Here is a 21,337-nt window from a genome sequence, read left to right as displayed (position 1 = left end):
TCCCACTGAGTGTCAGAGAATGCTTGCAGTAAAAGACTTGTGTGTTCCTTGTCATTTCCATGCTGTTATTTGCATTTGCAGTCAGTGCTGTTGACATGCATGTGGCTAGTTCAAGATTTATTTGTTGCTGCCTGTGCTAGAGGAATCCCAGTGAATGTCTTGGCCAGACAGTGGACTTGAGTGTGACTGAGGGGTAGGTAACCACAAAAGTGTGGTGCAGGCTACGCAGGCCCTGTAGGAACTCTTCTCTGGCTGCCTGAGAGCCATGTGGTTTCCAAAGGGGCACTGAGGACATGTGGCAAAGCCTGGCAGAGCAGCTGGGGCCAAAAGGAGCCTGCTAGTTTACTCTGTTTCAGTTTTGTGCTTTGTGAATTACGTGTCATTGGGTTTTTGTCTTCAAGAGGTATCTAACCCTACGCAGTAAAAAAAGTTACTGCTTCCCTTTTGGAGTGGTTATCTTCCTCTTGTACAGTGTTCAAGGACGTGAGAAAATTTGGACATGGCCCTTTTAGGTTCCTATTGAGGTGAATGTGGCGGAGCTAGAAACAGGAATTCCTCAGCTTTTAGCAGAAAGATGAAAGCAGGACAGACCTTTCCAGCAGAATTATAATGGTGCAAGTTTTAGCCATGGTAGGAAATGCTAATAGCAAAGTGTTAGTTTTACATTTTATTTTAGTAAAGTGATGCTTTGATATTGGGGGAAAGGACTTTCAAAAATAGCAGAGGCACCCTGTGGAAGCTTTTCAAAGCACAGGTTCAGCTGCACCCAGTCTGTGACAGGAACAGAGCCAGCACATTGATGGAATTATCAGGCAACAGCGACAGACAGGGAATAATGGCTATCCCGCCCCCGAGCTTCTCAGGAAGGTAAAAAGAAGTAATTGCATTTCCCATTAAAACTAAACAGAAAGAAAAATGGTAAGAGCTCGTCAAATAGAAGGACCACGGCAAATCCCACCCTCCCCCAGCACTTGTTTGCTGATTCAGACCACAAGCAGGGACTTCTCTTTTTCCCATAATTTATTTCATGGTTAATGCCTTTCAGCACTGTTTGTCTGCTAGGAAGGTCCCCAAACAAACAGTAGGAATGCAAGTGCAAAGAGGGACGAGGGGAACTGCTTCAGGAGCAGGACCACTCAGGGGCATGCCACTCTTCCAGGAGCACGTTTCTTTCGTGTTCCAGGAGCTATTCCAGAGGCTGATGTACCTCTATCAACCCAGGGCTGTTCATGTTTAGTGTCTCTTGCCACAGACCCTAGAAAGGGGCAGGCTCCAGTTTTTCCATCAAGGATTTGATCCAGGTGGTCCCGTTGATCAGTTTCGTGGTGGCAATGACATACTCTGTGCCTCCGTCTTCCATCTGAGAGAGAAATCTGAGTGCAGCTATTTCTGCGTACGTCACGCCTCCCAGGAAGAACACCAGTGTGACTCGGTTCTCACCGTGCTGACCTGCGAGTTCAGAGAAACATACAGGATGGCTTAGTTTTATTTTAACATCTCCTATCCATCACCTCTCAGGCAAACTCAGAATGTCCTGAACCTAAAATAAATGTAGCTGGTTTAGAGGAGAAACCTGTTGAGCACAGAACCGGCCTGGGGCCCAGAGGTGCAGACTCCGCTGCCAGCTGAGGAGTCTCTACAGAATTTGCTTAGTACTAGGAGAGTGATGCTGACCTTCACTGAGGTAATGGTACTTACTAAAATCATGGTGAAAGGGTGGGGATTATGTTAGTACACCGATGAGAAGTTAAAGAAATGTACAACTCCACAGTATTTTCAATTACAAATGGTGCTGTTCATTAATAGCAGACTGGAAGCTTTAAGGAGGCCCAAAAGCCATCTGTCAAGAATAGGGATATCTAACACTGTAGGGAGATGGGGAGAGGAGACAGATGCCTGCATTCTGCCAGCCTCCATTTTTGTTTGCCTCATTTCAACCTAGCAGACATGCACATCCCTTTAAAAAATGGGAAAATGAAACAAAACTTACGCTTTTTCTGAAGGCCAGTAGGTAACTGCTGCCTCTCCTCAAAATGGGGACCCGGCAGCATCTTTAACACCTCCTCTATGCTGCGCCACCCAGGCCGGGCCAGTAGCTGTGCCAGGCGCACGCTCAGCGGCGCGTAGCCACTGTACACATAGGAGATATCATTGGGGTTCTGCAAGAGAGCAGAGCGCAAGCAACAGGTGAATGCTACTTCATGCTGCAAAGCAGCACAGCACCCTAACAATCAAACAAAACCACGAGGGCTTTCCTGCTGCACACAATCCCCTGCTGTTAAGTGTAATTGTCGCTGCTGAAGCATCTGTTTACCTGTTCGTTAACGTCATCCATCCATAGGCGCAGGGTTTTCCTGATCGTTGGGTAGTTATTCCTACCGCTTGTCTGAGGCTTCAGGAGTCCAGCCTTCTCTAAGTTGTTTAAGGTCAATATGTGCTCGTATCCGTACGTCTGCAATAGAAAGAATTCACCTTTAATCCATGCCAATAATCCACGGCCAGATTGTAAACATTATTATAAAAAATGTTTTGGTTAAGATCTCTACAGTGTAACCCATTTAGAGTGTTTAAACCATGATAGCAAAAACTGTAATGAGATAAACCTCTGTACCTTCACGTTGTGTACAGACGTGCACCACCTGCATCCCAGCTGTCAGCCCAAACACAAGCCTCTGCCCTCCAAACACACCTAAGTCATGCTAAGACTACCCCATATAAGAGGCATCCGTCCGGAATGCTGTAGAGTGGAGGCTTTGATGGAGATTTTCTCAGAAATATATCAATCCAAAAGCTACAGACCAACCTGCAGAATCTCTCTTTTATAATGGTCCAGAACCTTCTGCTTCAGCCCACTATTGCACACAGATTGCAAGCAAACGAGACGTAGGATCTTGATTAATGGATGCTTTTGGGCAATGCAGTCTTCAATATAATTGTTAACCTATTAAAAGAAATATATAAGCTGTTAGTCAAAGCCCTGCTAAAGTACCTAGCAGATGTGGAAAGAACAATCTAGTTTTGCCTAGTGTCTGCAAAATGGCAAGAAAGGGGATGCAGCTGCTGCCCAGGCAGCTCCAAGCCAGCTGTAAATCAGTGATCCCGCATGGGTTCCACCTAGCACCTCTCTAAAGCACCTCGATTCCACTGATCCCTCACAGGACACAGTGCCCCTATACAAGTGAAAGCAATCCACCCGCAGTCAGCTGAGCTGCAGGCAGCAACAGGTAAAAGCCTGGCAGAGCACTCAGTACAGTGGCACCTCTACGTAGGCTCAGTGGTGCATGTCACTTGGAAACGACTTCTGCAGACATGCAAGGAGACACACGTGAGAGCTCACAGCTTTGACACTGAATGGAGATAGACATCATCCAGACCACGTATTGCTCAAACAAACAAACAAAAAACATCCAAAAAACAAACCACCACCAAACACAATGGAAAAAAAAAAAAAAAAAGCACACACAGAAATATACATATATATATATATTTTGAAGAGTTATTAGTTGTCGTTACCTACTCACCTTGTCTGTGTCTATTCCGGACATGAATTCCTGTTCCACTGTTAAATTATCAAAAAAATCCTCAGATGCTTCAGGAAAAGAATGAAAATTGACGTATTAGCAACTGACTGTATTTACTGCATTTAACATTTCAGCAGAGGAGCATTGGATGGGATAAACCCAATTTTTGTCAAGCTGAATGATGTCAATCAAGCTGTCTTACATCTTGTACACTCAAATCCCTCAGCCTATACAACAAATACTCACTGGTGATGTCTTTGATGAGTTCTGCAATTGAGGTGTGGTTTGCCAGAGAACTCCTTGCTGCCTGCATGTGTGGCAACTGCGAGACAAACTGCTTAATCTCTCCAACCGTTTTCGCATGGTGCCTTTCCTAAAGAAATCCATCACTAAGGTTAGATCTCGTTCAAATGAATTAGCCACCCACCAACTAGATCATTTCATCATGAGAAAGTCTTTTCCTGTACTCAGTGCAGCAGCAGATACTGTTTGAGATGTGCAGCTTTTCAGACAAAATACTTTACATCTTTATACTAAAATCACAGCATCACCCGTAACAGCGCTTTGGTGGTTAGAAGAGGCCAGTCATAATACAACAGGAGCATCGGGCTGTTTCTTTCCATTCTGTCAATTATTGTGCCAGTGCTGGCAATCTCTTTTCTCCTCTTTTGTCTGACCAGCCATCACTAACTTTTCCTCAGCTTCCCTACTAGCAAATATCTTTTTTTATGCAAAGACGAAAGCTAGGTGCCACCAAACATGGAGTTCTGGGCAAATGCAGCCAGAGGTGGGGTCACTGCCCCTCAAAGCAGTTTTCAGAGGTGCTGAGGAACTGGGCAGGCTGGGTCTGCGGCCCTCTTAAGGAGGAGCCTGCGATTCACTGTACCTGGCTGCAGTGTCCCAGGTTTTGAGCAATGCTCTGATGAAGCACAACGCAGACTTCAGCTCTCAGAGCAGTCCAGATGTCTGTATTTCATTTGGGCTACTTGTCTCTCACTGCAACTTAGAATAAAAATAATAATTTGATTCATATGTGAAGAATTTAAGCAGGCAAGTGCAGGCAGGAGAGTTATAGTGACAAAGCCTGCAATTTAATAAGTCCTTTGCTACTGCTGTGATGCTGTTTCATTATCACCTCTAATATTTGACTTTTTTTTTTTTTTTTTTTTTTTTTTTTTTTTAAAAAAAAAGCAACAGTGTGAACAATCCGTCCTTAGCACCTTCAGCATTAATCCTGCGGTAACAGTCATCTATGAGGGGAAGGCTAAGCGTGCACTAGTTTAGTTAGGGAACCACCACCTCTTTCATGTGGCAGAAAGGAAGAGGCAAAGGAAATAAACAAGAAATACAATCCAATAATGTAACCAGTTCTCTGCAGAACCACTATGAAGTCTGAAAACACAGATACAGGATCTCAGTCTCTTTCTGAATCATCAACAGGATATTTTCAAACAAAACCACAAACACACCCCACAGCACTCTCCAGCTTTAAGACAACATGAGCCTGAGTTTACGGGTCAAACCCCCCGTAAGACAATTTGGGTTTTTCCACATTCCTGTTGTTTTTGATGCCTGCCATAGTAACAATGCGTGAATGTGTATCTCGGGTCTTATTTCTTCAACTCTTTCTCTCTATACTCAGGGAACACAGAGAGACAAGGATTGTTACCTGTTAACTGAAAGATCAACACCCCACAAAGTGGAATTGATCACTGCACTAAAAATAACCTTGGGCCTCTTGCAGAGGGAAGCAGCACCAGAGTTTTGCAGGCTAGATCTGAGAAAAGCTTTTAACAGTCAGGATGGGGAAAGCCCCAGAAGAGACAGGTGGCAAGAAGAGGGGGTCTACATTACTGCAGAGATCTGACCAACACCTACTGCTGAAGCAGAGCTGATCTCAGCCCTGGATGGGGGACCAGAACCAAGCAGCTTCTGAGGCCTGTGTTTTCTCTGGCTGGGGATCAGTCCATGGCAGCAGCTCAGGCTGCCCGTCAGAGCCCCACTGCTACAGACCGTGTCTGTGTCTGATGACAATGCCCGAGGCATGCACGGTCAGATACACGCCTCACCTCAAAGGCTGCTGAGATGATCTTGGCTTTCTTGCTCAGCACTGACCCCACAGCATTGAAGTTCTTGTCTCGGATTTCAGCGTACAGCTCTTCAGCTGAGTTCAGCTGGAGTTTCTTGGGCTCTGTGGGGAGATCTTTGCCACCCTCACCCTGCTTCTTCGGGGCAAACTTCTCAGGAGGGAGTTTCACATATGCTGTCAAATGCAGAGAGATAACCCTGGTAAGGACTGGAGCTTCCCCACTGTAACTTCAGCAAAGCAGGCTGTGAAACCTGTCTTCTTAGCTGGAAAGGGTTCTTAGCAAGAAAGCTAATGTAAGTGCCCAAATTACTTAGTAGATATATGTTAATTAAGGAGAGTCTCCCTGTACTCACACAGGGAAGCTCTAGGTGCTCTGTTTCCAAAGAGGTTTGGGGTCAGCCTCCCGGCCATCAGTACAGCATGGGTTTTAAAACCACTAAACACCTAATTTTTAATTCCTACCTCCCAAGGAGAAGGGGAGCGCTTCGAGTGACCTTTCACAAACTCTTCCCTTTCCCTGTGGCACCAAGGGAGCTATCCAGGCTGGAGGGTGAAGGCACACGCTACCATTTCTACTCCCACTCTACATGTTCGGTGTCACCACATCTGCACCCAGCCAACACCCAGAACACTCCCAGCTCAGTAACATGCACTGCACTCAGCTCTGCTTCCCCAGCAAACAAAGGTGGCCAAAGCTGATCTCGATGGGCTCTAGGCTGGGGCTGCTACATCAGGGGTCTGAACCATCCCCACCCCAAGTTCAGGTGAGCAGCTCCCACGTCACTGTCACTTAGTGGAAGAAGAAATCCGTCTGACACACTGCGGCCTGCTCCAGCACAGCGGGGCCACTCCCCTCGCCCCGCAGTACTCACTGTTCTGAATCCCGTAGATTTCATCAATCAGCCCTTCATACGTCAGCTGCGTAGCTAATGGCGTCAGCAGGTCAACGTTGCGGTCCAGCAACAAGAGGGTGTCAAAGACTGGAAATATCGAGTTCTGGCTTCCGGGGAACTCACGCTTCATCCTGATCATCATATTAGCCACGTGCTGAAAATAAATCACATTGGTCTGGTTACGGTGCTGGCTGCAACAGATGGATTTGACTTGTAGGCTGTACAGGCACATGATTATGCAAGTATGGGGTCACAGTCCTGTACAAAGGAAGACAATGATGAGGTACAAACTGGCTCACAAATGGGGGCAGAACAAGACAAAAACAACAAAAAAAGCAAAGCCCTTCACTGCTACTCTGTACCTTAGCAGGGCAGCAACTGTGGCAGCCAAAGCACTGGCTTCCTCTCAAGCCACTCCCTCATTACAAAAGGGACCAATTAAACTCTAGGTTGATGAGATGGAGAAAAAAAAAAAAAAAAAGAGTGAGTCAGTTATAGGGAGAGATGGAAAAGATAATGCACCAATGTAGGCTGCACATTTCCAGCTTTATCCAGCCCTTCTGATACCAGAGCGGCTAAGTGTTGTACTCCACAGAAAGGCCTGCAGAAAGCACAAAGGTACTGTACCTATGAGCAAAACATAAAATCAGATAAAGCTTCCTGACAGGAAGACCTGTGAAACAGCAAAGATTGTTCTTCTGGGCAGAAACAACAAAAATTGTTCCAACATGAAATTCCAACATGACAAGAAGAGTACACAGCTGGAATCAAAACAACAACCTGCAGGTGGCATGTCAGCAAGCACGTGTTGCAAAGAACAAGAGGCATTGTTTAAGCAGCAGCGTTTGCCTTACCCGGGCACATTCACCCTTCCCAAAAATCTGAGGGATGGTTCCGTAGAGAGCCTGCAGAGTCATCAGCCCCTTTGCCGCGTGGTACAGACTGGTCTGGTCGCTCTCCAAGTAACATTCCTAAAGGAGAAGCAGGATTCCCAGTGGGAGGTTTCCACCTGACACAGCTGCTTCCACAGCACCTTGTGGTCCACATCAGTACTTCAGAGGAGGCAGAGGCTGGGGAATAAACTGTGGCCAGTGGTAAATATGGACCTTACCTGTGCTGTTCCTAAATCAAATCACTTGATCTAACCAATTGCTGCAATTTTTTTGAATCCTGCATGCTATTGCCAGTTTGAGAGAGAGAAGAGAGCCAGAGAGTAACTGTGGTAAGCCTCTCCCTCTAACGGGGCCAATCCGAGAGTACAACACCTCTGCCTAGCTGCTGACAAGCAGCTGCAGGCCCTGGCACATCTTGGCTCTATTTAATAAGGCTGAAACGGGCAAAGAACCACTCAAACGTTTCTGTCCCTAGGTGCAGCACTCTGAGAAAGAGGATATGTGATTTGCAGCGTACATCATTAACCACTGCCATGGCTCTTACGCTGCGTATTGATACAAACTGCGCTGTTTGTTTTAACGACCAAGTGTTTTAGGCCTTATGAACGCTCCGTTTGTCAAAGTAACACCGGTTTGTGGCTGGAGGAGGAGGATACGGGCTGGTGTTGTGATTGTTCTGCCAGTGTTTAGTCAGAAAGCCCAATGACAAGTTGGACCCAGTTCAGCACTCAGAGCCATCTGTTCACTCACAGACCATTTGCTGTGTGAGTCCTTTGTACCTGACACCCAGAGCCAGCACCCACACGCAGGGCTTTTCCTCGACGATGAGACGAGCACTAACCTTGAAGGCGCTCTCAGACTCCATGGACAGCAGGTCCCCATCGAAGGGTATCAGGTCGAGGCTGTACTGCTCCCGGTGAATGAAGGACCCCAGCACGCCCTGCTCCTTCAGCCACTGCTCGCAGAGCAGGCTGCGGCGTGGCACGAAGAGGATGTGGAAGTCCCTCTGCGGAGAGCGGCCTCTGTCTTCCCTGCAAGAGTCACAGGCAGGAGCACCACAGACAGTAACTCAGCAGCACAGAGAGGGGCACAGGGTGGGGGGCTAAGGGGCGCTGAATGTAAACAAAAGAGGAATGCTGCACGTGGTTATGGTCATCAGCTTCCTTTTTATCTCTGAGTAGTTTTTACCCAGCCATTTGTGCTCACATCCACGTGTCTGAAACCTGAGCAAGGTGACTTGGTTTCCCTGCAGTTCTCCCAAGGATCACTCAGAGTGCTCCTTGTCGGGCTGGGTAAGAAGAACGCGTGTCCTCATGGTGGGGTGTGCGACCCCCCTCCCTTCCCGGGCACCCTGCTCCCAGACTGGGGCCCAGACGTGGTTTTGGTGTCTGCGCCTCGCTCCCCACTGAGACCCAACTGTGGGAACTTGGGCAGCTTCACATGGAACTGCCACCGCTCTGGGAAAGCCCCAGGGCTAACCAAGAGTCACCCCGAGAGCCGCCCTGCCCCAGCGGTACCTGAGCACGTTGTCAGCAATGATATCCATCAGCTCCAGCTTGGGCCTGACGAAGAAGATGACATTCTTCACATCCGCCTGGGGCAGGCGGCCCGGCTTCAGCGTGAACATCTTCTCCACTTCATGCTCCTGTAGGCGCAGGGGAGGGGGGGGACGAGGCGCACCTTAACCGAGCCCCCCCCCGGCTCCCCCCATCCCCGGCGGCTCCCCCGGGCCGTACCTTGAGCAGCGAGTACTGCGCGATCAGCCCGAACGGCCCGGTCAGGTACTCGTCCCACACGATGGCCTGCGGGGCGACACGGTGCGGCTGGGTGCCCCCGGTACCCCCGGGTACCCCCGGGCACCCCCCGGTCCCCCCCCGGTGCCCCCGCACCTTGGTGCCCGCGCACTTGTCGAGCACCTCGCGCAGCTCCCTGCGCCCCGCCTCGCGCAGCGCCGTCAGGTTCACACGGCCCGAGCTCAGGTGCGCCGCCATCGCCCCGCCGCCGTCACCTGACTGCTGTCACCTGATCGGCCACGTGACCCGCCACGTGACCGCGAGCAGCCCGCGCCAGCGCCCCCCCTCCCGGCGGCAGCGCCGAAATAGAGCCTGAATGGGAAAACGCCGCCAAGCAGCGTAAAGGTACACGCGCGGCCATAGAACGGTTCAGTGCGTCGTGAAATCAACAGCGCAAGCTCAAGGTATTTAAATAAGCTTTAATATAACTCTAGGGCTTTGTTCTATACACGGCTTCCCAGCAGCAGCTGCACCAGTGCCGGGGCAGGGCTGGTTAGGAGCTGCAACAAACCCAGAACCTGGGAGGAAACGGCATAAAGTCATTTATTAAATCATTTATTTATATTTCACTTAAGTTTAATAAAGGGAAATAGGGCTTTTATTAGTGGAGGGGGGGAATATTTATCAATTTACTGATTCCGGAGTGGATAGGCAAAGGGACTGGGAGCACGGGGTCAACAAACGCCGTCCCTTTTCCTGACATTCAGCACACGCAAATGCTGGTGGTGTGAAGTGTCCGCTCAGTGCGCACAGACAGTCCAACCTCCTGCCCCTGCACTAGAAGGTCTCGTCGTCGTTGCAGTCGGCTGTCCAGTGCCCAAACATCTCGCAGGTGTCGCAGTAGGGGCGCTCCTCCCTCCTGCTGCCGTGGTAAGCCGAGTGGGGAGGCTCCTCAAGCATCTGCGCCTGGGTGGGACAGTCCTCGGTGTCGTGAAGGTCAAAGCAGCCGCAGATATCGCAGAAGAGACGGGGCTTCTTCTTCGACAGGCTTTCTTCCTCACTGCAAGATCAGCACCAGTGCAAGTCAAGCAGGGCGCTTCTCCCTTGTAAAGGAAAAAGGCCTGCTTCCCGCCCTCCCTGAAACCTCTCTGATTGTTGTTGAAAATGGCACTGTGGCCAACAAAGACATGAAAACATGGAAGATCTACCCTCTCAACTGCCCCACAGTTCCCCATATTCCCTCACACTACAATATTTACTAAACAAACTGCTCTGTGTAAATAGAGGCACAGGCAGACATTATTTGTAAAGGTAACGTGTAAACTTTTTTTTTTTTTTTTTGATAGAAGAGATCTGAGCTCACAATTTACACTACAGGCTTTAGTTCTATTTCTCTGACAGGATCTCCCTCTCTCAAAGTAGTAACAGCATCATAAGGGAAAGACTCTTCTACCTCGCATGGAAAGGGCCAGCCTCAACCGAGACTGACAACAAACATCACATCGGTCTTTGTGATAGTTAAGTACAGGGGGGCAGTTTGCACCACCTGGCATGCAGTAGTGATGGGCCTGAATAGATTCAGTCCACCTAAACTTGTCACAACAGCTGAAACCAGGCTGAGCACCATGCAGCTGACAGAGCCGACTGCTACCAACGCTTCCCAGAACAAAGCCAAGGTTTCCCTTCAGGATTTATACCTGTCGTAGTTGTTTGTCTCCTCTTCATTGCCGTTGAGGGCTGCTTCGCACATTCGTTGTATTTTCAAGTTCAGTTCTTCATTTCTCCTTTGCAGATCTACTATCACTGAATTCAGGAAGTCAATCTGTGATATGAAAGAACAAGGCTGAGGATTGCACTTCCAGAGAAAGCAAGCAACAGAAGAAAGGGCCTCAAAACAACATGGGCATTAATTTTTATCAGTGTTTCGTCGTATTACAGAAAGCACGAGTGGAGGCTGACAGAATGAGAGTAGGAACTGGGAGAAACTTCCCAAAGGACTCCTCAGTATGATTTCTGTTCAGGAGCCGGCTAGTTCAGCCCAGCCCATGTCTGACAGACATCGGTGGGTCTCAACCCACCACTGATAGTTCAAACTCTTTTTCTGACGTTACGTTTGAACGTAAAGCCAGCAGTGTAATTCTGATCAGAATTGCATCTCCAGTCCTCTGAGCCTGCCGCTCAGGTGGGTGCACTGGGGGCAACCGAAGTCCATCCCAGAGCTGTGCTGGAGGCAGCAGCAGGACTGCAACAGCGCACCCACGAGGCACCTCCCAGAGCTGGCTTCAGCCAGACAGGGATCAGAAGGAGCAGTGCAGAACCCCTGCTGACAGTAAGCACGTAGTGCTTGGCAAATCAACAGGGAGCAAAAGAAAGAAAGCCAAAAAGCAGAACAAACCTCGTGCTGATTGGAAGAAAGTATTGCCATCAGCAGGTGAATTCCAGGAGACAAAAAAAAAAAAAAACAGAAAGAAAGATTGGTGGTTAGTGTATGTTAATTACACTTCTGCTGGCCTCTGTACAGAGTATGGCTCTAGGAAGGACGTCTGTAGTCACTGACTGACTCCAGTGACCTAGCAAGAACCTGATAGTGGTCAGGAAGCGCTTCTGTTCTCACCGTGCTTCCTTGGCATTTGTTGTCACGGGCAGCCTGTTGCACAGCAGTTTTGTACATGTTCGTTAGGATTATCGTACTCCTTGATACAGACTTTTCCTAAATCTGTTATCTGTTTTCCTAAATCCAAATAAATGCTATCTGAGCAGCTTCTTTGTCCCACCGCTGCCAACCCTCCTTTTGAGTAGAGTTCAACAGATTTCTCCAATATCACTTTGTTCTAAGTATTTCCTGCTGTTAACATTGCTCTCAGATGTACACGTTGAAAAGAATAATCTGCCCATTGTAATCCTGATTTCCAAAATCTGACAGAACTGCATTTGGAAAAATATTTCACATTGCCTACTGACACACTGCTGTTTAGCACGGTGATGTTTCAGACCAAATACCTGCTTCTCTTCCAAGGTTTCATCTTGAAGTAGATTAGCAGCAATGTCACCTTTAAAGAGAAACAAAAAGGTAAGGCGTAAATAGCCAGCAACCTAAAGGGTGAAACATACAATGGCTAATTCAGAGTCTGAAATAGTGGAATAGTCTCCAGTCTCCAACACATCTTATTCTTACTGCTTTCTGAGCATTCAGGGTAAGTTCCAGTGAGGGTGGCTTTCAGGTTGTTTTTTTTGTTGTTTGTTTTTTGACCAGTGCATTACAGAAGCATGTTCAATATTGTACATTATTAAAATACAACTGTGTGTTTAGGTGACAGCGACAGTTCACAAATAAAAGTTTTAGAATAGTTTACGCATGTGTCACTTCCGGACAAATTGCACCCCTGCCCCTAGTGTGAATGGGGTTAACTGGTAAAACTGGGAGCATTTACATTTTGCAGCTGGTCAGGTTTCCTTCATTCAGAAAAACCTAGCTCTGTCCTACAACAGAAAAGTCACATTTCCCTGGAGGTTCAGTTAGTTGAATCTCATTTTAAGGGTGTGTTTTAACAGCTACCAAACCCTGCAAGATTAGAGTTGAATGCATAGACACAAGAAAAGCTTTCTCTTTTACCTGAGGGGCTAGTTACAGTTAATGGCTCATTGTTTTCCTTGAGCTTTTGCTCCAAGTTTTTCACCTTTTCCTCAAGTTTCAGCTTATCAGACTCCAGTGACTTAACCACTGACTGTAAGGTTTTTGCAGAAGCGTTTTCTCCACGAAGCACTGTGATCTGTAAGAGTTACATCAGAATGCTTAGGTCTCCCAGCACAAAGTCAAAGCAGACAGGTACCATCCTAAGGGCTACCCAGCCACCACAACTACATGGCAGCATTTACCCAACTAGCCAGAGGCACAGGCACTAAGTAGGTACAGATACCTAAAGATTTAATTCTAAGGTTTAACTATGCTAAATTAATCATTAAATTAAATTAAAATGAATTATCCAACTCTTCAGTAGCAACCACACAATCAGACATTGTAGCTATAAAGATTGAGAAGCATCCCGCTTTTCCTCATTTACCTCATTTCTGAGTTTTTCCAGTTCTTCATCTTTCTGTGTGATCAAGGCACTAGTATCACTGATGGATTTTTGTAAAGATGCTCTCTCTTCATCAATTTCTTTTTTTAATGTTGATTCTCTAAAAGAAAACCAAATACAACCAGAAATCATCCAAGGAATAGGTTAATGCTGTTGCCTAAAGAAGTTTAAATTAATTTAAAGTAGTATACTACTGTAAGAAGTTCTTAAATATTAATTCTGTACTTAAGTAAGATTTTATATCTGTGTAAACATTTCAGATGTTACAACTGTGGAAACAAAGCAAAAAGTTTACCTAGGTAGTAAAAGCCAGAATCTGCATATCATCGTATCCATTTGAATTTAAAGAAACGAGTCAATAGACTGGGGAGATACAGGATAAACAAACATGTTGCACAATGCTCCACAAAACCTAACATCAGAGTTTTGTTACTTCCTGAAAATTATTAACAAGCAACAAAACACACATGCAAAGCTCATTGTACAAGTTGTCATGCAAAGCATTGATGATGCTGGAAGTATCAGCTGGTCCTCACTAATTTTAGTAACATTATTTCCTGAATTAGATACTTCGAGCATTTCTGGGCTTCTAACAACTACTGATCCCTCAGAAAACCCTGTGGGATTTATGGAAGGAGGTTCTAGAAAGGAATCCTCCAAAGCAGGGTCAAGCCCTTTCTGTATACATATGTCCAGGCTTCCTGATTTTTTCAGCTGATCTACTAGAGGTGGCTTCTGCCTAAAGTTCCTGTCCTGCTGGCGTTCTTAAGGCACCACAGCATTAGTGTGAGAACGTCGTTGCTAGCAGGTCTTCCTGAGAGGTCACAGGACACGGACACTTGGCCACTAGTGCTGGGACTATTGCTACTGAAGTTCAGTACAAGCTGAAAGGTTTTCATTTGTTAAAATAAATAAATAAATAAGGCCACCAAAACCATTTCTTGCTACTCCAAAATCCGTGTTTACTCATCTAGAGGAGAAGCCTGATTTGAGAGCACCAAGCAGTGCCCAGCAGCTGGCTGCCAACTCTCCAGGCCTCTGGGGACGAAGCCAGTTTTCTGTGCGACTCCACACGTCTCACCTCAGTTGATGGCTGAAGTTAGCTGCTTTTCTTCTTACTAGCTCTGAGAGGGCTGCTGACAAACTAAGCTACCTGAATACATGCCCACTACACAAAAAGCATGAAGACAATAATTCAGAGACCAAATGACATTGTGGTTTCATTTAATAAACAAAACTAAGCTCTCTTTGGACTGTTCAAGGGACCAAGAGCGGAACATGCCCTTGTGTGAGGATATGCAGTAGGTAGGGAATAGCTCCTAAGTCCTTACTGAAAAGTTTTTACATCCATGGTATCTACAGTTAGTGAGAGCCACGATACCCAGGCCATGAAATACAATAAACCTCACTGACTCAAGGTAAATAGCAAACTCAACAATGAGAGCACAATTAATGTAATTCTTTCATTGTTAAGATTATACTCAGGAATGGAAGCAGCAAGTGGAGAATCTGGGGTTTAGAAAAGCTGATGCAGCTACCAAAAAAAGAACCCAAAGGTTGATTTTGGTACATTTATACAATGAGAGAATTAATATAAACAGAAACACAACAAGTTGCAGACTGCATGATCTTGCCTTCAAATACAAGTTGTTCTCCTGCTAACAAAAAGGGCAGTGGCACTTAACAGCCCTCCTCGTTATCCCTTGCCAAGCCCGATTCAGCAGAGCACTGAAAGCATGACAGCAGTCTCTGTGCTTTTCCGCAGCATTATTTTCATGCTCCAGCCTACCCCGTGTTTTTAAATGCCTTGCTGAATTGCATCAGAAGCACAGGGTGGTGCTGTGGGAAGGAAATGTCCTGACAGTGTACAGGACACTGCTGCCGCCTCTGATCCACAGAGCTGCAACCCCACCGTGTACTGAAGGGTGGGGAAATGGGAAAGGACGTCTGCACGATGCTGCTCACAAGCTCTCCCCTACCTGAGACTTCACCCAGGTTTCCCTTTGCTCTGTACGCAGCTGTAAAAGGGCAGGTGGAAACCCCAGAGACTCGTCTCATGCTCAGGAACTTGCTATTAAGGCAATGTTTCTATTTTTTTTTTTTTTGTCAGATCCTCATCTTAGAGATCAAAAGCAGGCACGTACTTTTTGTACAAACATGGTTAACTTGCCATTTATTGGCCTTGTAAAAAGGAGGCAGAAACATTCAGGTGGTTGAAAAAGGTAAACAGTTTGTAAGCATATTAATATATATTTACAAATGCAATATAGGAGTCCAGAGTACTGTAACATAGCACTGTAACATCGTAGAGGAGAAAGAAACAGGAGAAGAAAAGAGGAAAGAAAACGAGAGGGAAAAAGGTGCCTATGTGAAAGCATTGCTTTTTTGCTTTTACAGGACAGTCTTTCCAGGACCAATCCTTTACAGCTCTAGATAGAGGCCCTCTAAAATGTACAAACTGGAAAATACAAATATAGTCAGTGTATGCCACTAATTACTTATCCAAGTGGGGATCACAGCTTCCTCATGGTGACCCAGTGAGCTTAAAACTTTTCCCCTGCCAGTTCATATCCAAAATCCCTGCTGGGCAGCAAGGATTGAAGGGGGGCAAGATTGTCAATTCATACACCAGTTTAAAATTTCACATTCTAGAAGAGGTTACGCCTTATTTTGAGCACAGGATGTGGAATTCATGGGAGACAATTTTTTTTGTTGTTGTTTTGTTTAACATTGGAAAAAAAGATCACCCAGATTCTTCCCTTACTACAAAAATAAGAAATTCTAAGAATGAAGCAAGTACCTTAAAGTGTTACTGGGCAAGCTTTAAAAATGCAAGATAACAAGAACCAAACGTTAGAAACGTGGAGTAGAAATGCAAAATACTACAAGGAAGAACTAAATTTGCACCAAGGTGCTTTTTCGTTTTGGTAAAAAATATAGACTATATAACATATGTATATATATATATGTGTGTATATTGCTGAGTGTTTTACAAAACAAAAGCAAGACACCAAGGGACAAAGGCAGCCAAAATATGTACAACAACTTTACTAAAAAAAATAAATATATATATATATATTATTTATTGTAACGTGGATAGACTTTCTTGAGTCTTACCATTAAAGACACACAGATATAGCAAAGGAAGCAAGGGTAGGAAAGGGAAGAGAGAGGAATGAAATGAGTATCGATAAGTAGCGCAAGCTCAAAGACAGTAAGACAGTCAGCAACCCACAGTGAACCTAATGAACCGAAGTAACACAGAACCCCTCAGAGTCATAAATATTAATCTCCTGCCACTCCTAGCTGGACTATTTCATAGAGAGTTGCTAAATTCCTGTGGGTGGAAGGAAGGTGGGAAAGCTACTGTTAGGGATTTGACCTAATTGAAATAAATAGATGTCTCTGTTTCAGCATCTCAAATTCTGAAGATAAAAGGAAGAAATTATAGTTCATCACCAGCTTTAGTGGAATTTAGGAATTTAGAGAGACACCTTTTTTATTTAATTAGTTCTTCATTCAGCCTAAATTTTTTGTTAGCAAATAAGGCCATATGCTTCCATTTTTAACCACTCATGGCCTGCAGTTCACTTCAATGACAGACTGTTTCTGCTACTTGTTTTATCCTCTCTATTGGAGTTTATTCAACACTGTTGAGAAATGTCATTAAGCCAGTCACAAACTCGGGCATCTCAGTGTAACCAACTGAAGGTAAGCACAGATGTACCTGACAACCCTGAAAGTAACGTTAACATTCTCTCTAAGGATTTCATATTTATCTAGGCTATTTTAGGCAGCTCATACAAAGTAAAAGCAGGCATAAAATTAACTTAAATACATTTTTAATGCAGACACATCTGCATTACAGATAGTTACACTATTTAAAATAACTCTCACAACCATTTTAAATATGTATTTTAAAACATCTCAATTAATGGGCTATAAACAGCATTCTAAGCTGTCAGCAGAACGAATAAGGGGGATCCCTTTTTGCTTTCTTCCTCCACATCAGATACGCTGGAGATGATCCTCAGTTGATGTAAACTCACTAATTACTGTGGATGTCAAACAGTCTTTACACCAGCTAAAGAATACTATCTTCTCCTTCACCTGTTTTTTAAAAATAAGTGACTTACACCTATGCTATTACCTGCAGCTAAAGACCAAGTGAGCCAGTTCTTAAGGCTGGTTAAAGCTGGAGCTTCAGCTGTTGCCTTGCCTCTCTGTGTAAAGACTAATTAAACCGTTAAACCTCAAAGAAGTGAGAGAGGGAAAGTATGGTGCAGATTCTGCCAAGTAACAGATTATTAGGGAATAAAAATGGGCCCAGAATATATGCTGAGTAGCCAAGGATGTGCCTGAATCCTGAATGGTGATATTCACCGTTCTTTTTTGCAACCATTGTTAACGCACGAAATTATAACAGAAATTATAAATTTTGTTCATTTTGCTTGGAGCACACTTGGTGTCATGGAGAACTGCACCTTTTTCTAGAAATTTATACAATTACTTTTGAAAAGCCTACATTTTTCTGAATACCTTGTGGTACACAGCCAATTGGCTTTCCCTATAAATAGCAGGGAGATGGTACAGTTTGTCACTATTTACTGAATAGCGCAGTTTACAAAGGGATGCCCCAGTCACCCAGGACAAATCTCCTGGTATTTAAAAGCAGTGCTGAATGAACTGCAATAACTACTGATAAATGAAAGGAATATCTCAAAACTGTAACAACAAGCCACCGACAGCTGAATAATGGCCTTTAGTATTATTTTAAATAACAACCCTTATCTTCACTATCTTTCCATTACTCCTTAAGAACCTGACTGGGGAGGATCTGTACGTATGATATTTATCAGACTGATGAACAATCCAATATTCCAGAGCAAACTAAAACCAAGTGCTAAGCTGCTAACTGAAAACAAAGAGAACTAGTACAACTCAAGAAGTGCATAACTAAAGAGGAAATGGTAAATACCTCTTCTTACATGTTTTTTTCTTATATTAATAATTACTTTTTCATCCCACGTTTAATAAAGAAAACACAGAAGATACCATCCGTAAGCCCAAGCTGTGTAACAACCTCAGTACTTTTCACTACAATAGGAGTGAGCTGCTTTTCTTAGCACTGTTTTTGTATTATGTTTTTTTTTCAAATTTTCTGTAGGACCACATAGTTCAATACACATCAGAAGAAAACTTACCTCTTTTTCATCTCTAATAACTGGTTATTGAGTACTGATCTCTCCTCTTCCAGCTAAAACACAAACACAAAAACCCTACAGTTAATACACCATGGAATATTTCTTTAATATAATGCATCAGAACATCGTTATCATCGTAAAACAGACACAGGAGAGGCTACAGAACTTAAAATCCTTAAAGTAATCAATTTTCTTCCAGGACAATGCAGGCACACAAACGCAAATCATTCAGTGACTAATTCATATTAGCTACTGAGAGGTTGTTACTGCTTTACTTTGAGGTCCTGTGCACACAAAAGAGGTTTGAGGCTTAGCACTGCCTTACACAGTACCTCTTGGCCTCCTGCAAACACCAAAGAGAATTGTGTTTGTGTGCCCAGCTATTAAGTTTAGCCCATTATTGATGAATTACTGGATTTGGTGTCATTTTGACCTGGATAATTGTACTACTGATCTGTATTCGTTACTGTACCGCTATATAGAAATTAAATAATTTATCCCTAAAGCTGTTGGTCTGGTGTCTGTTACCATCTCCCAAACCTGTGACTCTGCAGGGCCACATTAAGCCCTCACAACTAGCAAGAACTAGATGAGTGATTTTTATATAGAGCAAGACAGAAGAGGATGCTAAAGAGAGAGAAGCTTGGAGTAGCTTTGTGGTAGAAAGGGCACCCTCTTCTCTCAGCAACATTTCTCCAGCAATCTGCTCTCTCCTCAGCTTCAGAGCAGACTTCTCACATACCTTGCACAGAAGATGGACCACCTCAACTAATAGATAATTCTGCAGTTGTTTTGTTCTGTTTTACAATGAAATTAAAATGCCTGGACAGGTCTGAGGCTCTTGAAATACTCTAGCAAATAAATTGAAGCCAGAAATGTTCCCCAAGCTCAGCATGTATCTGACCAGGAATCTTTAACTAATTACAGACAGCTAATTATTTATGAATCGATACAGAAAAACACCCCCAGCATCTTTAGTATAAGGCACTTTAACCTTTAGATGTCAGGATAAATCATTCATGAAAGAGTATCCATTAATTTTGCAAAGTGTGTCATATGCAGCCACAGAGTCACTAACCCAATTGACTAACACACTTGCTAGAATTTATATAGTTACCATAGTGACTGCTCAAAATACTTAAAACATACGCTCGCTACCTTTCTGACTGCATGTTAATAGGCACATGCACAGAAACAGCCTGAAGCACTGCTTCCTATCATCCAGTTTTTCACCAACCCTGCTCCATGTCCGACTTCCTCATTGTTAGCATGGACACTTGTTCTCCTAAATCTAATTGAGGAATTCTTCACAGCAATATTTTTTCTGTTCCCACAGACAGCCTGAAGCAAGGAAATCCAAACCACGCTGTCACTTGGTGCCTAAATATGATGTACATTCACCCAAGTAACAGCAAAACATAAGCGTTGGTGGGAATCGGTGAGCTTGTGCTAGCCTGAGGTCTGGCTATCAGCACTAGAAGCCTTGAGGCCAGCTCATTTTGCAGCCGTTTCAATAAGAGAACCTGCCTGAGTCGAAGGTAGAAAAAGTAGACTCTAAGTTTAGGTTAGGTAAGGTCTAAAGGGAGCATGAAAAAAGGGGCATTCCCAAGGGCAGCAGCAGGTTTCCATTAGTGCTAAAATGATGGTTAGTGCTTGACGTGCCCCAGAGGCTAGCCCAGAGGCTAGAAGGCCATGCAGTTTACTAGGCTATATATAATATACTATAATATATATATGTATACATATATATAATATAATATATAATAGCCCAAACATTACATCTATGCAATGCAACAGCATTGCCATGTTGCCAAGGCTCAGACTTGAAATTTGCAGGTAAGCAGCCTGTTGCTTCAAGCTCTAGCAGACCTCCAAATCCAATCTACTGCAGTTATCTGCTCACAGAAAGAAAAGGCCATGGTGCGAGTGAACTGAGAGCACTACAATCTGCGAGATGACTGACTGTGTGCTTCGTGGACTTCTCTGTCCTGGCAATTAGAGGATCCCTGCTGACAGACCCACAGGCCGGTAGGATGCAGACAGCAAGACTCCTCTGCAAGTTCATCTGGAAACTACAGATGCCACAAAGTGAGGCTGCAATCACCACTGCCAGCCTACGCCTGGGGGGCTGAAGGGTCCCTTCCTCCAGGCACTTTCTGAACATCAACCCTGGCCGTGTACGTTAGGCAGAAGGATTTGACCAGTGTCGCCGAATCACTTTAAAGTTACAACTCTTTCTGAAAATAACAGGTTGCCTCAAAGATTCTGAAATAATTTAAGAAAACAAGTGGGAGTGGGGAGCAGAGCTCCCACTGGCTGTTTAGGATGACAGCATTCTCTTGTCACATCACTACTCAGATGCGGCATGAGTCAGTGCTGGAGCCCACACGTCTGGGACTCTTGTTAATCATCTCCAAAGGCCCTTCAGGATGAAGAAGCTCGTGCATTACTCCTAGCAGCAGCCAAAAGGATTTAGAAACTTGCCAGATCGGTATTAGATCTGTATTTACTCATCCTCAGTATTTCAAAGCAGGTACCTTGGGGGAAAAAGTCAGCCTCTTGGCTTTAAAAGCATTACCCTACATTGCAGAATGGAAGACATCTGTTCCACTGCCACTGAGAACATGCATACCCTTCTGCAGAAGTGCTCACTCAGAAAGGCAGCGTGTAAAACATGTCCCACACACTCGTGCTTTTGGACTAGAGCTTCCAAAGATGCCTTCATGGTGTGGCTATCACAGGCACTGCTCCACGAGAAATAAAACCACCATGTTTAATGAATTTAAATCTAATATCTCTTTTGGCAAGTACCAGCATTAGAAGCTGTATAACTAAGCCCATACTTTAAGATTTTAGCACGTGTAAATATAATAAGTAGAAATAAACAACTAAGTAGTCTTTTTTCACTATAAACTACCGCCAGAA

The 21,337-nt window shown here is 44.7% G+C and overlaps 2 protein-coding genes across 13 annotated transcripts in view; both read right to left on the bottom strand.

Annotated features, from left to right (window-relative positions):
* Positions 1-1,002: 1,002 nt before the first annotated feature.
* On the bottom strand, positions 1,003-9,408 carry VPS33A (VPS33A core subunit of CORVET and HOPS complexes). Its single transcript, XM_032198879.1, has 13 exons — positions 9,286-9,408; positions 9,133-9,198; positions 8,914-9,041; positions 8,238-8,427; positions 7,358-7,474; positions 6,483-6,657; positions 5,591-5,784; positions 3,768-3,894; positions 3,522-3,589; positions 2,804-2,941; positions 2,315-2,452; positions 1,991-2,159; positions 1,003-1,449 (listed from the first exon to the last, which is right to left on the bottom strand). The coding sequence occupies exons 1-13, from the start codon at positions 9,385-9,387 to the stop codon at positions 1,256-1,258; spliced, it is 1,806 nt and encodes a 601-aa protein (XP_032054770.1). The 5' UTR covers positions 9,388-9,408; the 3' UTR covers positions 1,003-1,255.
* Positions 9,409-9,588: 180 nt separating this feature from the next.
* CLIP1 (CAP-Gly domain containing linker protein 1) overlaps positions 9,589-21,337 on the bottom strand; it is a 67,833-nt gene continuing 56,084 nt past the window's right edge. For 7 of the 12 annotated variants that reach the window (XM_032198868.1, XM_032198873.1, XM_032198877.1 and 4 more), the window contains 8 exons: positions 18,413-18,465; positions 16,009-16,029; positions 13,191-13,308; positions 12,743-12,899; positions 12,130-12,179; positions 11,525-11,530; positions 10,827-10,951; positions 9,589-10,189 (listed from right to left, as the gene is read on the bottom strand). In XM_032198868.1, coding sequence (XP_032054759.1) covers positions 9,967-10,189; positions 10,827-10,951; positions 11,525-11,530; positions 12,130-12,179; positions 12,743-12,899; positions 13,191-13,308; positions 16,009-16,029; positions 18,413-18,465 — 753 coding nt within the window. In that variant the 3' untranslated portion in view covers positions 9,589-9,966. Of the gene's footprint in view, positions 10,190-10,826; positions 10,952-11,524; positions 11,531-12,129; positions 12,180-12,742; positions 12,900-13,190; positions 13,309-15,535; positions 16,321-18,412; positions 18,466-21,337 lie in introns of those variants that run through there. The other 5 variants (XM_032198869.1, XM_032198872.1, XM_032198876.1 and 2 more) reach the window with 3 other exon arrangements.

This window comes from Aythya fuligula, chromosome 17 (assembly GCF_009819795.1).
Source record: "Aythya fuligula isolate bAytFul2 chromosome 17, bAytFul2.pri, whole genome shotgun sequence".
Lineage (NCBI taxonomy): Eukaryota > Metazoa > Chordata > Aves > Anseriformes > Anatidae > Aythya > Aythya fuligula.
Note: the sequence above shows the minus strand (reverse complement) of the source record. Positions and strands in the feature narration are given on the sequence as shown.